At 41.4% G+C, this 21,478-nt stretch overlaps 1 protein-coding gene across 2 annotated transcripts in view; it reads left to right on the top strand.

The window, feature by feature from the left end:
• The first annotated feature begins 5,239 nt into the window (after positions 1 to 5,239).
• Positions 5,240 to 21,478, top strand: part of elk1 (ETS transcription factor ELK1) — a 28,067-nt gene continuing 11,828 nt past the window's right edge. Inside the window, exons 1-6 of one of the 2 annotated variants that reach the window (XM_026154093.1) lie at positions 5,240 to 5,674; positions 5,770 to 6,081; positions 19,618 to 19,826; positions 19,918 to 20,103; positions 20,196 to 20,369; positions 21,293 to 21,439. In XM_026154093.1, the coding sequence (XP_026009878.1) occupies positions 6,057 to 6,081; positions 19,618 to 19,826; positions 19,918 to 20,103; positions 20,196 to 20,369; positions 21,293 to 21,439 (741 nt within the window). In that variant the 5' untranslated portion in view covers positions 5,240 to 5,674; positions 5,770 to 6,056. Of the gene's footprint in view, positions 6,082 to 19,617; positions 19,827 to 19,917; positions 20,104 to 20,195; positions 20,370 to 21,292; positions 21,440 to 21,478 lie in introns of both variants that reach the window. The other variant, XR_003270812.1, reaches the window with a different exon arrangement.

Genomic DNA, 21,478 nt, shown 5'->3' with positions numbered 1-21,478 from the left:
TACAGCGACTGTGACTCACGTCTTTCCACCATTATTTCAATCAGAATGCTTTTGTTGTTATCACATTATAAAATACAAAAAATCGAGTGCTAGTTCTGTCTCAAAAAAAGAATAAAAAGTCAGCAGAAGATGATAAATAATGATCAATATTAAGGTGTCAAGCATGAAAGAGACGGTGCTTTACAGTATTCGATTTCAGACAGTAACTGCACTGTTTGCCTTTGTTTTGATGGACTTTTACCTTCAACCACCGGGCAACAGGTCAAGCAGAGTCCAGAGTGAGAAAACTTCTTCTGCTCACCTTCAAGGCCATTCATAACCTCACACCTCCTTACCTGTCTGACCTGTTAAGCACCACCTTTTCTGTCCACTCGCTTTGATCATCTTCTTCTATCCAGCTTTCTGTGCCTTCCTTCCGCCTCACCGCCATGGGCAGCAGAGCTTTCAGCTGTTCTGCTCCCAGGCTGTGGAGCTCTCTGCCCCCAGATAAAGGAAACACTGGTTCTCTCCCCCAGTTTAAATCCCAACCCAAAACCCATCTGTTCAAATCTGCATATTCACTGTGAGCCCACTGTTTGTTAATTTTATCTTGTGCTTTTGTTTTTTTATTGTTCGTCATTGTTCTATTATGTGTTTTTATCTATTGTACAGTGTCCTTGGGTGTCTTGAAAGGTGCTTTATAAATACAATTTATTATTATTATTAATCATATTTAGTGATTTTAAGGTGATATTTTGCATTAACAGCTTCTTGTAGGGAGGGGAGTGTGCAGCCAGCAGTCTTTGGTAATGTGTTTGTTATTTCCTTCTGATTACCCTTTTTATCTGCTGCAGAGCATCCGGCTGTTAGGCAGTACACCGGGATGCTTTCTACACATAATAAAAGGCCACCAGCAGTTTGCCATGCACACAGTTCCTCTCCAGCAACCTCAGGAAGTGAAGTGCTGCTGAGCTTGTTAATGTTCACAGACCAGGTGAGTTTGTCAGAAATGAGGGTCCTTCTCTACACGGTTCTTACTATTAAACAAATAATTGAATAATCTTAGAAAGAAATCTTTCATTTGGGAGATAAAAGGTTGTGCCAGAACAGAAACATCCTGCTCCGAACGGGTGGAAATCTCTGCAGCAGGGTCACACGTGATCCACTGTCCACATACTTTTGGAAATCCTCCGATGAGATGCGATTGTGCGTCGAACTGACGCACAAACAGACCCTCAGCATATGTAACGATTATTGAAACAAGATGTAGCGGTGCTTGGCCATTAGCTCAGCTGCTTTTTAGAGATGCAGCGCCATAAAGAACCTGTTGCCATGGAAACTGGATGCTGAATAGAGGCAGTGGCGTAAAGAAGCAGAGGGAAAGAAAGAGAAAGATGTGATGCCGACTGAATGGCCAGAGCTCGGCCAGCATGTGGTCGATTCTAGCTGCAGTCAGACAGGAGGAGGTGATTTCAGCCAACGTCTTTAGAAGAAATCCTTAATGAGAGTCGCTGTAAAACAAAATAACGACGTCAAGTTTGAAATCAAGATTCAAACCCTGTTACTCTGAGTGAAAGACGTCATCCCAGTGCACTGCAAGAAAGGATCTGTGGACATTTGCTCTCTCTCTCTCTATCCTTCTTTTATCGATGTAAAACCTTCAAGATTCAACTTCAGGAGCCAAAAGCTTTTTAATCTTAGTCATTTTCGTTATTTTTATTGATGTATTGCAGATCTACAGTATTTTAGTTTTAGGTCTTTAAAAGAAATTAGAAACAGTTAGAAATATTCCGTTTTGCTTGCGATGCTTTGGGAATTTATTTAAACATTCCTCACAACAAAAAGACAAATCTGCAGCACATTGCTGAACTAGAACACCACCTGGGTGTAACAAGTGAGAAGATCTGCCTTTAAGTTTGCCATATGTTATTAAAAACAGTCTTTATACTCCAGTAAACTGCTGATACTGAGAGGAGACCAAAGAGGACACTCTGCAGGAGTGAGGCTCACGCTCACATTTGGACTTTTTTGAGCTTTTCAGGAAACAGGAAGGTGGCTTGGGTTTCCCCCAGTCTGAATTATACTTTGCTGATATATAAATACATTATCTTTGTGGCGTGGTTGATTTCCTGGCACTAACCTAGATGAAAATGGCTGTTTGGCTGTGGATTGAACACATGTCCTGCAGGCAGACGTCTCTCACATCACTCCTGAACAGTTAGACTTTTACAGTGAGAATCCTAGAGTGCAACACCCATTAAAAGTCTGGTCTCAGATGCTCACTATACTGACAAAAATCTATATGCTGATACACTGATATGCTTTAATCATGTATAGCAGGTCTGGAGGAGCTCGTCTTTAAAGTCTAGAAGCAGAAGGGTAAGAGTATGAGGTATTGATGGCCAGCTACAGCAGACGTTTTAGTTTTCACATTTGCATTTATTTTCATTTTTAGAGTTTGAAACAACTCTAAAAATCACGTCCCAAAGTATGAACAGAGACCTCTTCATGCAGCTTTACAGTGTCCTGAATAATCAGACGTCTTCCAGTGGAGCTGTAAAGCTCCATCCTCGGGATCATTCCGACTAGACTGGAATGAAGAAGTGGACGCTCAGATCGCTGATGAAGTCTGGGAAAAATCTTTGGAAAAAATTGGTGGTACTTCTATAAATGCTCACGTTCAAAACCGTCCACAGACTACACTTCTCTCCATCCAGATTACATAAATTATTCAAAGACATTCCACCTCTGGGTGTGAAAGTTCAACAGAGAAAGGAACCCGATCTCATCAGTGTAACAGATTACAGACTTTGTCACCAAGGATTTAAACAGGGGGGGCTTTGTTTGGCCCCTCTTACAGCACAGTGTAGGGTGATGATTCGAGCAGTGTGGAGGATTAGCACATTTCCTACAATCCAGGAAGTCTGAGACGCCTCCAACAAGTCAAACAATGCAAAGGCTGAAAAGTTGAACTGAAACTTTTTTGGTCTTATTGATGATGTCACACTGTCCTATAAATATGTATAACAGGTAATAATGTAATTGAGTCTGTATGCTAACACCATAAATACTAACACCTAAATCCTCCTTAAGTACCTTTTTTTTTTTTAGCTCTCTCAGAGACCTTGTAGTTTAATCTACCTGATGTTTTATAAAAAGATAAAATTATAATTAATTGATTATTATAAACAATATTATACTTCTTATAAAGTGAATATTATGAATAATTAGTGCTTGAGATTATTGCTGCATTTTAATTTTGCAACATGTTTGCAGTTTTAGTTCAATATTCCTTTCAGCTTTGATTTCATTTTACTGTTTACTGAAGACAGAAATATTTTGATAGCATTTTTATAATATTTTTCACTGCTTTCCTCCTTAAACGTAAATGAAAGATTACAGTAGTACTGTCAGTAGCAGTGCTCACACGATGTTTACCATGAGTATAGGTCAGGGTCACCTCATGGCTACAGCTGGTTCCTAGTGACAGACTTCAAACTTCAAAACAAAAAGGTTTTCATCTGAATTATTAGAGAATGAGCTTTTTAACAAAAATAACGTCCAGTTTATATAATTTTGTCACAACCCGGTTCTTAAGGATATGACAAAGAGGCGGACACACCTTTAAGAAAATAGTTTATTAAGAAATTAAAGAGAAACTAATTCAGCACACGGCATGGTGGCAGGGAGAGAGAAACGCGGGAGTCCCAGCCACAGATTTATAGTCTGGGAACACACCTTCCAGGTGTGCTCAGGAGCCCCGCCCACCGAAGACCTGAAACACATGTAGAGAGAAAAGCCTGGGAACAAGGGACAGAGATTTAACTGTGAAAACCTGTGAACAAATTTAGACTTACCTTATTTTATCACAGTACCTGAGATACGAGCACTATTCCCTGTTTCCAAAATGGGATTGGCCGTGCGAGCGGTTATCTTTGCAAAGACCGCAGCGGTGCGATGAGAGTGCAGATCTGACATCGATAAGATGCGTTTCACTGAGTTCGTTCAGCAAAGTTTGGCGGAGTTACTCAGAACTCCTGTCCATGGAGCGCACAGCCGTCGTGACGTCACCCCCCGTTGCTGCAGAAACGGCGCTTTCACTCACCGGAATTCAAACAAAGCGCGAAAGGATGTTCTTCAAAATAAGAGCACATAAAACCCGCAAACCTTTCATTTGAAAACGTAATTCCACACAGATTTATGATAATATTCATTGGCTGATTCGGTCACTGATTCGAGGTTTAAAAACAGGGCAAAAACCCCAAATATATAAAATAATTTTGCTAAAACCCAGACAACGAGCTGATGCGGAACTTTGAGAAGCAAGTCTGCACTCAGAAACCTCATTTTAATGGTTAATTAACCTTAATGTCAGTGGTCAATGAGACATGAAAATTACACGTGTGCACTCATCAGTCAAATATGAAAAGTTTGTCTTTAGTGAAGACTTGAGACTCCTCTAAACACTCTTTTACCTACACTGTCTTTTCTTTCTTTGTTTTTTACTCTTTTTTTCTATGAGGAAGTGTCTCTAATGACACTCTCAGGCAGAGAAGCCTCCACCAACAATTACAGCATTACAAAGGGCAAAAATATTAAAACAAGTCACTGTAACTGTTCTTTAACCAGTTAAATGATCAAAAATCTTTATATTTGTCAAGCTCTGCAAAAGGTGAATACATTACTAGGTATTTAAAAAATGTGAGTAACTCAAAATTTTGAGATACTAAACTTAAATTTTGGCATATGGCTAGCATTAAATAAATGAATAATAAAATAAATAAGTAATAATGGTAAAAAAAAAAAATACATTTAAATTAAAAAGTGCTGGAAACAAGCTTCCATTCCTGAGTTTAGGCAAATAATCGATTTTAAGTAATCTAAAAATATCAAAGTTACAAGGCTTGTTTAAAAAGATCTATGGTAGCAATAAGAATGAAAAACGATCATTTCCTACAGAGAGAGCGTGGGGCGCTTGAGCCATTTTAGTTTTAATCTGAAGGTACACCGGAAGTGATGCCGTTTGTGTTGAGGCTAATCTGACGAGAATGGAAGCGTTGAGGAGGCGTGTGGTTCCAAACAGGAAGAAACTGGGAAAACACGCATTAAATACGATATCCTCGGACACAGCCTACTAACAGCCTGGGGCAGATGGTACAAACTACTTTTTCTCCATGCCGGAGGCCTGTGGACCGTTCCTGGTGTACTCCTTTTAGATCTGTCCCGCAGTCGGAGGGGCTGTTTGGGGGGGGGGGGGCTGACGCACCAGCAGAAGCGCAGGAAGGCGGGGGGCTGTCATAGCAGCAGGCTAGGCTAGGCTAAGCCTGGCTAAGCTAACCTAAGCGCTGCAGCCCGGAGAAACCTTGAACTTGTGTAAACTTTGTGGAGTACAACACCGGAAGTAGCATCACCGGAGTGGTTAAACGACAACCACGGACTCCACAGATGAGACAAATATACACAGACGTCTATTATTTTTATAGTTTTTTTTTTTCCTAAAAAGTGTTAGCCTGGCAGCGGACTTATAGCCAGTTAGCTGTTGAACACATCCAGGCTCTGGCAGAGGGACGTGAGCGGGAGAAAATCGCCTCAGTTTGCCCCATGCACATCCGCAGAATGGATCTAATTTGCGTTGTTAACCAGTGAAAAGCTATTGGACGCTAACTAACACAGTGGATGTTAATTAATCACTGAGGTATCAGCGGATGAAGATTGTTTTTTGACACATAAGAGGGACTTTTTTTCTGTTTTGTCATATCGGTTTTTGTGATAACTTCTGCTTTCCGTTAGTGTGGTTATCATGGAGGTAGGGGAGCCTGGCAGCGGCAGCTCGGAGCGGTTACATAACGCCAGCAGGCCGGTAGAGAAGCTGCTGAACGTCGCCTCCTCTTCAGCCTCCTCAGCCTGGCTCTGACAGCTGTAAACCCCCTCCAGCGCATACACACACACACACACACTAACAGACTCACAGACGCACAAACAAACACAGACAGACTGACAGCAGGACAGCAGCATGGAGGTGGTGTGAGGCATCTGGGAGATAGAAAACAGCAACGAGAAGGATCGTTTTGCTGAAGATGGAGTCCAACCCACTGATTAACGGTGAGAAATACTGCTGCAGGATACAGTTGCGTGCGTGCGTGTGTGTACCGCAGTCCTGCGTGTGTTTCTGTGCACTTTGGAGGGAAGAAGCAGCAGCTTTGCAACAGGTGTGTGGAAGCTGCTGTGGCCTGCAGCTGGGTTGGACCTGAATTGTTTTCATGCTGCTGCAGGCGTGTACAAACTTGCAGCCTGAGAGAGAAAATCCACACTAAATGCTCTTTAACTATTCACAGTAGGGGGGCAGAAAGTCACTGCAGGGGGGATGGTGTGTGTTTATATGTTTACTGTTGCTACAGCACTAATACCTGTTTATGATTTGGAGCAGAGCACACTACTAGAGATTAATACAGGGGTTATGAAAATGACAGTTTCTGCTTTATTTTATCAATTCATATGAACATAAATGGAAATGCAGCATGCTAAAAAAAAACATTGTCAATCAGTAACTTCTGAGATGGTATTGCATAGTGAATCGAAATCTATTTGTACGTCTCTGCAGTTTTAATTACATCTTTTTTGAAAAGATCAACACCACTGGTTGAAATACAGTTCCAAACCATGACAGAGTCTCCACAGTGTTTTACAGGTGGCTGTAGACACTGTTGTAGCTTTCTCCTGACCTCCTTCATACATACTGATGATGATTTGACTCAGAAATATCAAATTTGGATTAATTGCTCAATTAGACCCTTTGTCAGTGATTTTCACTTGAGTTCTTGTGTAATTTTCATACATCAACCTTTCCTTTTCCATTCCCTTTCACTGCTTTCTTGACTGCCACCCTTCCACTGAGATCATTGCTGAAACTTCAGTGATCTCTCAGGTCCTGTGTCAGGTTTTTGCTGGATTTGTTTTAAGGACGTGACTTTCAGATGCTGTCTGTCTGATGTAAACAGTTTCTTAGTTCTGTGAGTTTTTCTTTTGTCCTTAACTTGTCCACTTTCTTAGATTTTTCAAGGACATGCTGCACACCATGGCGAGATATAATGCAAGTGCTTGGCAATGTGGTCGAGCAAAAATACTACAGTATGCACTACAGTTTTACAGTACTGTGCAAAATGGAACAACGTTGTGATGATACTGATTGGTTTTGGGCTGCAATTGAGGTTATCGATTGCTTCCATGTGTTCTGCTTTTGCTAGTTGGCACCAGAAATACCTGTTGGCTAAATGAATGATTTTTGTTTTATAATGTACAACGGCAGTATCTATTCGTTCAAAAATGACACAACTTCATTGACCACTAGCCAGAGCAAAAGCCCTGACACATAGCTGTGGCCCATCTGTCTGATCTGACCCATTTTTCCAATCCGATGCCAACTTTCTGGCTGTGAGTGTGTGATACAGCATACCTGTTATCAGCATTAAATTAATAAACCGTGTGTAACCTTGGCTACGTTCACTTTGCAGGTCTTAATGCTCAATTCCGATTTTTTGATCAAATCCGATTTTTTTGTCTGCTTGTTCACACTACGAATAAAATGCGACAGCAAACGTGCTCTAGTGTGAACGCTCAAAGCGGCCCGCATGAGCAAAAGATGTCACACACAACGCGCTCTGTTTAGACCCAGACCAAACAATATTGTTTGACTGATGGCCCTTAATATAAAGACTTCGGATTTCACGTTTCCCAATTTTTGCTTTAAGTTATTTTGTTATTTACATAATAATGTAAATAACCTAATAATGATCCTTATTGCTGTTTTAGAGGAGCGGTGCTTCAAAGGATAGTTGCAGATTTCTGTCAGAATCTGCAGATTATACAGTACAAATAAAATGTTAACGTTGTCTTCCCAACAGTTTCACTGACATCTACTCTGGATGGCCAGGAAGCGTTCACGATGTCTTCTCCAGCGCTGATAATTAGCATCTGTCTTGTGTCGGTGACGTAAAAGATGGATTTAATGCGACATGACTATTCAAACAGCAGTCGCTTTCTAAAACATCGGATATGTATCGGATTCAGTACCACATATGACAGTGACCCAGATCGGATTTGAAAATATCGGATTTGTGCCGTTCACACTGTCACACCATGATCGGATATGGGTCGCATAGGGTCAAAAAATTCGGATTTGATGTGCCACAGCCGCTCTATCACGTGACACATACTGCTCCGACGGGCTAAGGTTATGAGCTGAGTAGGGCTGCCACGATTAGTCAACTAGTCACGATTACGTCAACTATCAAAATCGTCGACGACTGGTTTAATCGTCGACGCGTCGTTTGAAGCTTTGTAAGATCACAAAAGACGCAGGAATAAGTAGCAGGATTTAAGAGTGCAATAACGGACTGAAACAGAAGATGGCAGCACTGCATGTACAAGGATGCCAGCTGCCGTTAAACCCTGAAGAAGAAGAAGCAGTGTCCCAGAATTCATATCGCAGCCCAGCTCAGTTTCCAACAATGGCGGCAGCTAGTTAGTTTTAATATTACTCTTATTATTCTTTCTGGGTCACAAAATAAATGTTTAGCATATTTTCAGGCGAGAATGTAGCTGTGTAAACCTCAAATATCTTCTCAGTTTATCAAGACACTAGGGCTGCTCAATTAATAGAATTTTAATCACGATTACGATCTGGGCTTTCAACGATCATTAAAAATGACTGAGCCGATTATTAGCCCCTCCCTCATTTATCCGCGACACCTTAAAGGCCGGTCCGTGAAAATATTGTCGGGCATAAACCGGTCCGTGGCGCAAAAAAGGTTGAGACCGCTGATTAAGAGGACCCGAGGGAAGCTCGGAAAGCTAAGCAGAAGTTATTTGGAGAGGAGAGTGACTGCCGTTGGTTGAAAAGAGAGGTAAAAAAAAAAAAAAAAAAAACTTCAGTGGTGTTGCACACTATTTTATATTATTTTTTAAAGTCATTATTCAATACATTGTTATTGTTAACCCTTTAAAGCCGGTCAGAGCAGCACGCTCCGTTTTGTGTAACTATTTTTAAATCCCTGTAGAACCTGAACCGTGTAAGCTAGCGCAATAATTTGTTTTGCATATGAAACTTACATCTTATGTCATCAGCTTGTCCTCGGTCACGGTTTCCTCCCACATAAATTGCATAAAAAGCGCTTGCAGGAACAAAAACATAATATTCCAGAAACGCGCTTTGCCGATCCGATCAGCTGTTCGTAACACTTCGCACATTGAAACAGAAGTCACCGCTAACTATCACATGTCCGCCATTTCCTGCCCGAAACCGGAAGTGATGTCATTTTCGCGGAAAATGTAGTTTTTTTTTTACTTGTAGGCCTTAAAAGCCTATACTGGTCATGTTTGACTTTTCTGAATAGTTTCTGGGATGCTTAGAACTCGAATTGCACTGCTGGAAATAGTTTATTTTGATGCACCTGCTGTTTTCTTTGCAAATTTGCATCATAGGATTGTTTTTGTTTTTCCTGCAGTATATAAAAATTAGGGGTGCAACGATACACAAAATTCACGGTTCGGTTCGATACTTTGGTGTCACGGTTCGATATTTTTTCGATACAAAAAAATGTTCATGCATTTTTAATTTGTCATTTATTAAAATTATAAATATATATTTTAACTCAAAAGTACAGTTTTTGAATTTAACCCTAACCCTTGTGCGTGTTTTTTATTTTGACAGCGAATGCGCACCTGCGGACCACTTATGTGCAGCCCTGGTTATTTAGCTCGTCATATTGCAGCCACAGAAATTCTTTTGTCCATGAAACCATGAAGCTGCACTTTCTTTTTGCCTCATAGTCTGATTTGTCATAACTTCTCCGTTTTGTGGTAAGCTTTTCTTAGGTCAGGGTGAAGAAGTGACAGCCAGTCTTATTTGGCTCAGCAGAACTGAAATGCTTTTACACACTCACTCACATAAGCTCAGCGATTCTCTGCGCGATCAACCTCTCACATGTTTAAGCTTGCTGCAGGAGATTTCACTTGTCATGTTTGCATAGTAAGCTAACGATTAATAAGACGATGTCAGAGGAATTGGTGCACAAATTATCATCACTCACAGATCAGTGCTGTCGCTCTCTATACACAGTTCGCAAGATTGCAAAGTGAAAGCAAAAAAACAAGCGCAAATTCAAACGCGACTTCAATATGTCACATATTGACAGTGGCTCACCGATGCCAATGACATAATTACCCAGCTACATTTCCGAAAGAATGCAAAAGCATTGACATATATTTTTCCTACAATAGCCCGACGGGCAGGGCAGAGATAGATTTTGGTAGCCCGACTGAAAAAATCGCTAGCTCCGGGACGTCGGGCTAGCGATATTGCGAGCCCTGTATCTGATTGAGGAATCACTCATCTTTGGAAAAGAGAGTTTATTACAGAGAAATGTCTCTTTCCAAAATAAAAGCTATACTATCCGCTTCTTCTGGGCTATATTCTCAGCAGCATAAGGAGAATCATGTGCTAACAGCTGTCTAAATGACTCGGCTAAAGTTAGTAGCATGCTTGCTTTTTTTTGTCTGCTTCCACTTGTCTTTGCACTAGGATGATGTCGGTGTAAATGTGCAGTCATATTCGTTGTGTTCCCACTAGTGCTTTCAGGTTAATCTCGTTGAAATTACCTTAACGCCACAACATGGCAAATCTCCGTTAACGAGCTACCGCCGATCACTCCGTGCATGGGGCTAGACGGCCAACACATTAACGAGCTAACTGCGCTAACACACTAGTTCACACCAATGTAATTGAGCATTGCATGGCACATTCAACATACTGTTTTACTTTAGTCCATGACTCGCTTACCTTCAGGGTCATACGTCACATGAAAACCAAAATAATTCCAAACGCCAGATCTGAATGACGTTCAATTTGCCTGTTGCAAGGAGAGCTTAACTTCTGTCTCGCTAGCTTGCCCTGCGCTCTTCCTTCTGACTATGCTGTCTGTGTTGAGCGCTCAGTGGATCTGCGCTCGACAGTGCAGCCTAGGCGGAGTAGTCGAACACAGATTCACTGAGCGCTCAACACAGACAGCATCGTCAGAAGGAAAGTTGATAAAATAAATTACAAATGTTGTATTGTTCGATACATATGCGTACCGAACCGAAAGTACTGTATCGAACGGTTCAATATCGATACGAATATCGTTGCACCCCTAATAAAAATTGCTGTATCTCCAAAATAAAACTATGAAGACACTCAAAATTAATTTCCTGTTGTTGTAAACTATTTTTTGCAACTTTTTTGTATTTAAAGTTTTGAGGGATAAACCTCTTAAATTTCTCCAAGTAGAAATATATGTTAAAAAAACAAAAACGATTTTCAATTTTTTTTTGTAGTTTATTGCACTTTTTTGCAATTAATGTAGTTACTATGGACTTAATGCATACATATTATTAAAATATGGGCTATAACAGTTGCATAGCAACTTGAAATGCTCCCACAAATGGCACTACAACATGTAAAAAAATAATATAAGCTCTGGCGGACTTGGTTCTATGGTAGGTCTTAAAGGGTTAAATAAATATCGTCAAATAATCGAGATCTCAATTTCAGTGAAAATAATCGTGATTATCATTTTAGCCATAATCGAGCAGCCCTACAAGACACCACACATTTTCAAAAGCGCTCCGACGTTTTCGGAGACATCTGTTACCCACCAGCTCGATAGCTAGCCGGGGGCTAGGCTCACTAGAGCCGTGAGAACACCGGACTCCCAGCAAATCGTTTTCAAACCCACTGCCGTCTTTCGCTTTCACTTAGATACCTTAAAACTGTTATTGTTTGGCTTTTTCAGTATTTTATTAGTTCCTGAGTAAATCGGTTTGGCTGAGATTAAAGTTATAGTTTTTACACAGCTGAATAAACGTCAAGGAGACAGCTGATTATCAGAAGTGTGAGATGCTCGAGAATATACTGCGGTGTCCTGTTATATTTTAGATAGCAAGGAGTTTATTAAACTCCACTGAAACAATCTGCAAATGTCTTTAAAATTTAATAACCCATCAACTTGTCTTTATTTTTAGTTAGCACTTACCTTAAACACTTAAAGCTGTAAGCTAATGATAGTTATATAAGAGCAGATGCTGCTGGGGCAATAAGCTGTACGTTTTACGTTCAATGGATGCATGATCTGAATAGTCGACTAATCGCAAAAATAATCGGTGACTAGTCGACTATCAAAATAATCGTTTGTGGCAGCCCTAGAGCTGAGTTACGCCATGTTGCAAGTTTTGTGAGGTGCTTTTGTGATATTTAATGGATCGGATTACATTTTTCATTACTCTCCGATATCCGATCCAGTAATTTAGGTCAGTATCGGACCAATACTGATACGTAATATCTGATCGGTTCATCTCTAGTAAAAAGTAAGGTTTTGTTTTGTTTGGGGGGGTGTTGCAAACATAGGTTTTGCCCCCTGCTGGCCAATAGAGCGAATGCAGGTTTAGGGCACAGACTGCAGTAAAGATCCAAGCGCTCTGGGCCTGTGTGGTTTATGAAGTGTGGCGTCTGCTTGAATTTCACTGTAAAAACTGTCATTAACACAGCCCTATCACAGACATGATGCCTACTGTTATCATGGAGACAGTGTCAGGTCTGTGATGTAATATCACCTGCTGCCATGGCAACACTGACTCATTCTGATGTGTGTTGAGCGATGCTGTGAGATGTGACATGTTTCTGGTATGATGCGTGCTGATGAGGAGTCACAGCGCTGTCAGCTGTGCTATCGGGACCATCGTGTGGTTGGATTCCACGTCATTTCAAGGCTGAAGGTCCCTCTCACAAACATCCTGTTTTTGCTTTGACTTTATTCTGAAAGTTTTGACCAGAAGTGGTGATTTGTATCTTCTAAGCTTTCAGGATGTTCGTCTTCAGTTCTTTATCTGCTGTGTCAGTCTGTGTTTTTGGAGGAAAGTACATGTTCACTGCCATGTTCCAGACACCTCTTGACTTTGTTGACTCTGAAATAAGAGAATCTGTTCAAGAAAAGAGCTGATTTTAAACTGTGAGCCACTTGCCAGGTTCAGAGCATCTGCGAATCTAACCTGCCTGCTTGGCAGGTTATATTCTGACTCCTCCCCTTCCTGCTGCTCTTGAAGGGGCTATCTGATACTCTTTTCATTTCCTCTTAAATAGAATCGGTGTCAAAGCTCGTATTGAAGTGCATTAATGCTGTATTATATTAAACACAGTCAAAGTTTCAACATAATGAAGGCAGCGTATATACGAGGACATATATGTGCACCAAAAGAGCTTCAGACTGCCCAAACACCCAGTTTCAGAGAGTTTATTTCTACTCTTAGGTCTAAAGATTAAGATGGCCTTAATCATCAGGCGACTAAAATGACCAAGTGGGTGTCATTTATTACCCCATTGCATTTCATACAGGAATATATACTGTTTCCTTTATCTATGACAGATGACGAACATATTCTAATGAAACTAAATCATATTTCTATTATCTTGTTTTGTTTTTTTGGCATCACAGTTTCCATACTTTATGCCATACTTGGCTGTTTAGAAGAGATGTGAAAACTCAGAAAGTGGCCAACTGTTCACCCACACAGAGATCAATAGCAGTGATATAGTATTTGAGTAACTGGGCTACAGACACAGTCCAAATATCCCTAAAAGCAGCCTGTCTGTCGGCTCTGGCTCATCGGTTGTCGAACCACAAGCACTTCAGGGGCATCTCTGAATCTCGACTTAGAGAGACGACCTAAAATGACCTGTTTCAGTCAGGGGAAGAACTGAGGGGCTGCACCACGGCTCAGTATAAGATTTATCAAGGTTGTTTTGAACTGTGAGTCATGCAGAGCTACTGTCAGAATGGATTCCTGTTTAATTGGCATTGAGGAATTAGCCACAAAACGATTTTCAGAAAAGCCGACAGTGTTAGAAAAAGAGGTATCTTAAACTGCCATTGAAGTTTTTATCACAGGAACGTCCTTTTGAATTTTTGTTTTCTTCCTCCCTTTTATGTTTATTTATTTTTAAATAATTGGTGTAATCCTCTTTTCCTTTTTCTCTTTGGTTTATGGCCGACAACACACACACACACACACACACACACCAAAAAACACACACAAACTACAACAGTTGTTTGTAAAAATGCAGGGAGGTTGTAAACATTGTTGAAGTTGTAATAAAGGAGGAGAGGAGGAAGGGTCATTCGGAACAGATGAGGGCTCCCCGCGATCGTCGAACACGGCCTTGTTTTCCATGGTAAGGGAAAGGGGGTTGAGAGACCCACACCACTAGAAAAATCTTAAACTGCCATTGTTTTAAATCGTGATTTCTATTTTAAATCCATTAATCAATCAGGCTTTTTATCCGACCAAAAGGTAACAAAATATTGTTTAATTTCCTTTGATATTATAAATCATTGACAAATTAATCTTTTATATTTTTAAGCTGCACAATCAGACAAAGTTTGATTGAAGACTAGTTTCCTTTAGTAAAACCAGACACTTTCCCCTGTAACCAGAACAGTATGTTGAGATCTGACTGACAAACTGATGTCAGGAAGCAGAGAAACCACAGTGCAACAGGACGTGGTTTCTGGGAACAAACCAGTGGTTCGACTCAGTCTGTGTTTGGGTTTTTCTGTTTTCCTCTCAGCGTTTGTTCTGTGGGAACTTCAGAAAAGTCTGCGTATTCAGAATATGGATTAAGACAGAGCAAAGCTGTCATACCGGTGAACACTCTGGCATCTAGATGTGTAATAGTTTATTTTCTGAACTTGTGAACGTGTTCATTATAAAACTACGGCTGCAACTGATGTTGACTCTGGCATTTCGTTTTTCAGTTGCTCAAGTATCTTGGCTGTAGTAGAATTAAGATTCAGCCAGTTTAAGTATAAAAAGCAAGGGTACCAAAAACTGAAAATGCACTAAATAAAAACAAGTAGTAGCTAAACTGAGCTTCAATTGCTGAAAATTCCTTTTTCAAAACAAAAAAAGAGCAGAACTGGAGCTGAAGATCATCAAAATGAAGAAGTGCTGAAATAAATGCTGTACAAGAGAAAAAGAGCAGAAATTAGCTCAGCAGGCAGTTTCTGATTGGTGGCAGTTTGTAAACACCCCTATCACACAAATGTGGACACGCATGTCCCCACACAGCAATGTTTGCACATAAGGACACACACACACTGTGATACACACCTGCCTCTGTGTTTCTATGCCAATCAGTCTGAACCAGTGTCTTTTATACAGTCACTGGTCTGAATCTGCTGAATTTAAATCCACCTTTCAGGAGCAGCTTGTGTCTGCATCCTTAAGTCATTTTTATGCTCACTGCATCCTTTGTGTCTCAGGTGTCACATGACGATTTTCACATCACATCCTGTGTTGTGAGAGACAATCTTTGTAGCGCGTTGGTCAGTCAGTCACCTCTTCATTTTTGTAACTTGGAGCATTGATCTGCAGCTGTCGCAAAAATCCTACACCGAAGCTCAGACTCGTGCAAATACACAGAGTGAGATGTTGTAATCGGTTTGAGAACTGAGTCTTAGGCTACGTTCACTCTGCAGGTCTTAGTGCTCTATTCAGATTTTTTTGATCAAATCTGATTTTTTGTCTGCTTCTTCACACTACAAATAAAATGTGACAGCAAACGCGCTCTAGTGTGAACCCTCAAAACAGCCCGCATGCGCAAAAGAAGACGTCACACACAACGCACTCTGTTTGGACCCAGACCAAAACAGCATTGTGTGACTGATGGCCCTTAATATAAAGACTTGTTTCGGACTTTACGTTTCCCAATTTTGCTTTAAGTTATAAAGTTATTTTGTTATTTACATTTGGCCTAATAATGATCATGATTGCTGTTTTAGAGGAGCGGTGCTTCAAAGGATAGTTGCAGATTTCTGTCAGAATCTGCAGATTATACAGTACAAATAAAATGTTCACGTTTCTCCAACGTTGTCTTCCCAACAGTTTCACTGGATGGCCAGGAAGCATTTGCGATGTCTTCTCGGGCGCTTCTCCGGTGCTGATAATTGGCGTCTGTCTTGTGTCGGTGACATAAAAGACGGATTTAATGCGACTTGACCATCAAACAGCAGTTGCTTTCTAAAACATCGGATATGCATCGGATTCAGTACCACATATGAAAGTGACCCAGATCGGATTTGAAAATATCGGATTTGTGCCGTTCACACTGTCACACCATGATCGGATATGGGTCGCATAGGGTCAAAAACATCGGATTTGATGCGCTTTCGCCTGCAGTGTGAACGTAGCCTAAGTTTCTAGTTTTTCTTTTATAAATTTTAAAATGTCACTGTTTGAAAACCATCCATCCATGATGCAGGGCTTTTGAAAACCATAAAAGATATAACAAAACTAGTAATACCTTAATGGTGTTGGGACCGGTTTAAAGTTTTTTCTCTAGCTCAAAGTATGCGGAACTAGTTACGTTTCAAAGTAGGGTGGGTTTAAAGAGGATTAGAAGATTTTTCCATTTCATTCAAACCAACAAATAAAACTCATAAAAAGAACGGTTTCCGTAGCACAAAGTATACAGAAGTAGTTAAGTGCCAAAAAAGTGCAGAGGGTTTTAGTTATGTGAAATGCTTAAACAGCATTCACATTATTTATTTACAGGGATTGATGGAACAGAAGATCAGGCAGCTGGGGGGAGGAAGAAGCTTTTATAAAGGTTAAATAAATGCGCTGCACTGTCAGCAGAGAGGTGCACGAGTCGCTCGGCTCCGGCTCTTATTTTTTAACTCATCAGATGCAGTTTCTTTTTCAGAAACCAGAATTTCTAATGGGATTCCCACCGTCTGCGGCGGTGGTTGTTATGGTCAGCTCACAGTGTGAGGGCAATCTGACTCGTCTCTGTGCCACGCTGAAACCTGCGCGCAGAGATTAGCTGCTGCATTCATTAATTCGCGCAGCGCCCTTGTATCTGGTGTAATCGTCGTCATGTGTTTGTGTGAATTTTCCTGCAGAGATCAGGTTCACGGTTTTGCTCTGCTGTTCCTGCACAAGGTAAACAGCACACCAAGAATTCTGCTGAAGCCTCTGCTCTATCATTACTGAGCAGCAGTGGTGGAAGATAATAAAGTGTATTTACCCAGGTACTGCTTTTGTGGTGCTTTTATTTCCCTTTTGTCTGCAGCTATAGCGTTGTTTGAAGAGCAAAGGCTTTTCCTTTTTTAACCTCTCAAAGAAAAAGTAAACCGTTCTGCTCTGCTAGTTAAAACTTGTTTCTGTTGACGTCTCTGCAGTTCTTCACATTCACTTACATTCTTTTTGTTCTGATTTATTGAGTTTGACTGTGCCTAATTATGTGCACTTGCACTAGCGAACAGTAACAGTCTGGAACGGTGTTTGATTTGGATCTGATGCTCGCTCCCAAACTTGATTACCTGGTTTATCCAGTTCTTCTTTGTTTACTATGTGGCATGCCAGCAGTGGTTTGTGGGTTGCTGGGAGGGAGGGCTCACATAGTATGGAAGAAGCTTACAGCTTATGATCATTTGGATGCTTTTCAGTTTTCATGCATTTGTTTGTCACATTTTATTGTACAAAGTTAGGAAATCTGTGTTTAAGTGGAGCCACATGTTTCCGTATGTGTAAAGAATGAATCCCAGCCGCCTCCTCATAGTAATTGATACAGATCATTCATTTTATCATGGGTGTTGGCTCAGTACTGGGAAAAGTTGGATCAGTGTCTTTAACTTGCACGGTGCAATAAGTTTCATGTACATTTGCTTGAATTATTTATTTAGATAAATATTCATTTAAAGGTTCTGCTCTTTAAATATTTTAATAGTCCAGTATAGAATAAATTAGACCATAATGCAGAGTCTTTACTCTGGGACTGGAGTGCAGCTCCACAGTGACGCACCGCAGCAAGCTCGGGAAGATGGAGCCCAGTCTAGAGGAGTCAGAGCTAGTTAGCAGTAACTGGACTTTCAAAATAAGAGCGAGGGGATTAGCTAGTGATAAGCTGAACATGGATGGTGGCGTCCCCTTGGATGCATAAAAAAATACACATCCAAGAAAAAAATTTAAGATATTTAATATATTTGGGTGGGTTATCCCGTCCAGGGTCAGGTCACGCTGTGTGCTGATTGGTGATTCTGTGAATCCTGTGATTGTGCTGAAGGTCAAGGTCACATTTGTCACTTCACGTAATAACCTGTGAATCAAGATGGCCAGATGAGCTACTGCGCCTGCTTTCAAAATGTGGACATGTATATTATCGCACTCTGACCACATCACATCCCTCTCTCACAGCGGTGACCATCCCACTATAGAGGTCAGCTTTTTATTGCTGCCAACAACAAATAACTGTAAACAAACTGTAAATACTGCTAAAAACCAATAATAATCTTCAGCGTTATCATTAACATTAATAAGGGCTTCACATCCTCCTCCGAGTATCCCTGGTCCTCCGTGTGTCAGATTCATGCTGACACCACAGTGGCTGTACTGAGTGCCTGTGAGCTGATGTCAGCAGTGAACCCTCCTCATTGCTCTGTTTTTCTCTCCTCACCCTTGGTTACCATTGATGAAAGGTCTCACCATGGCGATGGTTTCCAAGGTGTTCGATAGGTTAGTTGTGTACCAGGTCAGCCAATGGTAATGAGGTTCATTTCCATGGCTGACAGGCATCTCCCTCTGTGTAATCTGTTTAATGTTGACCTTCTCAGAGGAGTCTCTCTCTGGCTTCTGCTGGAGAGTACTCATTCTCTTAAATCCCCTGACTGTGTGATTGTGTCTGACAGTCAGAAAGTATTACACTCCGAGGCTTTAAGCAAGTTTCAGCTTTAAAATGACTTATTATTTCCTCGTAAAACTGTGGCAGATTATTTTTCTGTTGTGATTTTATACCGTAAACTGATGTTTGTTTCAGGTGAGCTGGCCCACCTGTGCTCTCACCTGTCATTCATTACTCTGATGACCTGTTTGGTTTCCTGCAGCAGTTTTACGCTGAGCTTTATGCTGGATTTCTGACTGGAAACCATAGTCTCCATTATTTTAATCAGTCTTAAGTAATTGATTTAATAAACATGATTCTTCTTCAAAAATTGACAGATGAAAAATTGGGCACAGAAAGGAGCGGTGTGATATGCTGGCTAATCTGTAAGCGAGTTGAAGCCAGTGTAGCAGATGGTTTTGAATGTAAAGCACATCTCCCAGGATTGATCGCCGTTTCCTTCTGGGTTGCATCCTCCACTTGGGATGCAGACGGAGCCAACAAGGTGTTCGGGGGGCAGCAGACTGCGTAGCAGCCGTGCAGACGGTGACACTTGTGCTCCTCGTCTTTTTTATTATTTTTATTTTTTTGTTTGTTTGTTTTTGTAGGCTTGCGTGTGGCGCGCCTGGGAATGCCCGGGAGTGTAGATGTAAAGCAAAGTTTTGCCTCACATGTCTCCTTCAAATACAGTTGCTGAAGTGTTTTTAGAATATTTTGAAATCTTAAATATTTATTCCTGCCAGCCAGTGAAAGAACTCCTTTCTTCCAAAGTATAACTAATAGCTGGATTTAAGTGGCATTTAAGTGGTTATTCAGCTGCCCATAAATGACTATAATAAGCATGGTCTTTATTTTTGAAACAATCCTCAACTGTCTGTCCGTGTCCTCAGCGATGGACCCGTCCATCACGCTGTGGCAGTTCCTGCTTCATCTGTTGGAGGACCAGCGGCAGCGTCACCTGATCTCCTGGACAAGTGAGGACGGCGAGTTCAAGCTGCTAGACGCCGAGGAGGTGGCCCGCCTGTGGGGGCTCCGCAAGAACAAGCACAACATGAACTACGACAAACTGAGCCGGGCACTGAGATACTACTACGACAAGGTACTGCTGATAATACTACTGTTACTGCAGCAAAACGAGTACTACGTTACCTCCAGGTCGGCAGGCTCACCATTTTTTCCCCCTCTTTCAGAATATCATAAAGAAGGTGAGCGGCCAGAAGTTTGTCTATAAGTTTGTAAGTCAGCCTGACCCCTCCCTCCCCGATGGGATACGCAGTATAGAGGAGGGCCAGAGGAGGGACGTCAGCGACTCAAACAACCAATCAAAAAGCCTTGGGGGCGTGGCACCAACTTGTCCGACAAAGGGCTTGCCCCAGGTACGTCCACACTTCCTTTGTTTCCAGGGTGTTATGAATAATTGGCTGATTGCTTTTTTTCTTTCTTTGCGTCTGTCTGCGTGGATCACCAGCGCTCGTCACCCAGCAGCTCCCAGAAGAGCTCCAGAAACGACTACATGAAGTCCGGCCTCTACTCCACCTTCACCATCCAATCCCTGCAGGCCTCACCCAATCCACGGCCAATCAAATCAGAGCTCCTCCTGCAACAAGAGCCTGTCCCCAAAGTTGATCGCACACCGAGAGAGGTAAAAAGAGTTAAATGTTACCCCCTGACCCCTCTGTGCACTTCATCATAATAATAATAATAATAATTCAGCGCAGCTGCTGGACTTTGTGTTTCACACTGCTTGAGGTTGTGCAGCTAACATTTTTTTGTTATTTAATTCCTGTGATTTATGCGGGTTGTGAAAGGATTTGCTTTTTTTTTTTTTTTGCAAACGTATTTATTTTACCAGAGGAGGACCTAGTCACAGTTAATAAGTGACCTGCTTCTGAAGTTGATCCAGAGTCACATCACAGCAAAATTGAACAGAAAAACGAGGTGCTGTTCATAGGAAATATTAGACACTTGTTTTCACATCACTGTCTTTGTACATTTAAGCAGTGAAAATTTAATCTTGTTGGGCTCCTAATGCCAGTCTATGCACAGATAGATGGTAAATGGCCTGTATTTGTATAGCGCTTTACTTAGTCAACGACCAGGACAGAGAGAGCAGGGGGTCGAACCGGCAACCTTCCGATTACAAGACAAACTGCCAACTCTTGAGCCACGATCGCCTCACAGCGCTTGAGCCCCATAGATAGATGGGGCTGGTTGTGTCTTCAATGACATTTGGTTAGAGTCTTTGTCAAATCAGTGTATTCTTCTTGTTATCGTTAACTTCACCCATCTTGAGGGTCGTAGTCATTATAAGTTGATTAGGAGTAAAAGCAATATTTAGCTTTTTCTCCTGTTAATGTATTATTTCTTTTTTTAAATGCTTTTTTTTCTTATTTATTTTTCTATTTTTCAAATGGATCTCTAATACACTTTTTCTTCCTGACCCTTGCGCTGCCGTGCCATGTCTATGTCTGTGCCATATGACGAACACACGCATGTGCACATGCACTATTTGTGGCAATCAGCTGCTCTAACTCCAGGCCTTTTTTGGCGTGTCCTCCTCCTCAGGTGTGTGTGTTACCGGAGTCTAAATCCTCTCCGTCCGTGGGGAGCGCTGCGGACTCTGTTCTCCAGGTCATCGTCACTCAGACGTCTCCCTGTCCGACCCCGGCTCTCAGCCCACAGATACCAGCCAACTCCAATGGCCAATCACAGGTCAGTAAAAAGTCACGCCTGGTACTTGGTTACTTGTCC

Source organism: Astatotilapia calliptera, chromosome 20, assembly GCF_900246225.1.
Source record: "Astatotilapia calliptera chromosome 20, fAstCal1.2, whole genome shotgun sequence".
NCBI lineage: Eukaryota > Metazoa > Chordata > Actinopteri > Cichliformes > Cichlidae > Astatotilapia > Astatotilapia calliptera.
Note: the sequence above shows the minus strand (reverse complement) of the source record. Positions and strands in the feature narration are given on the sequence as shown.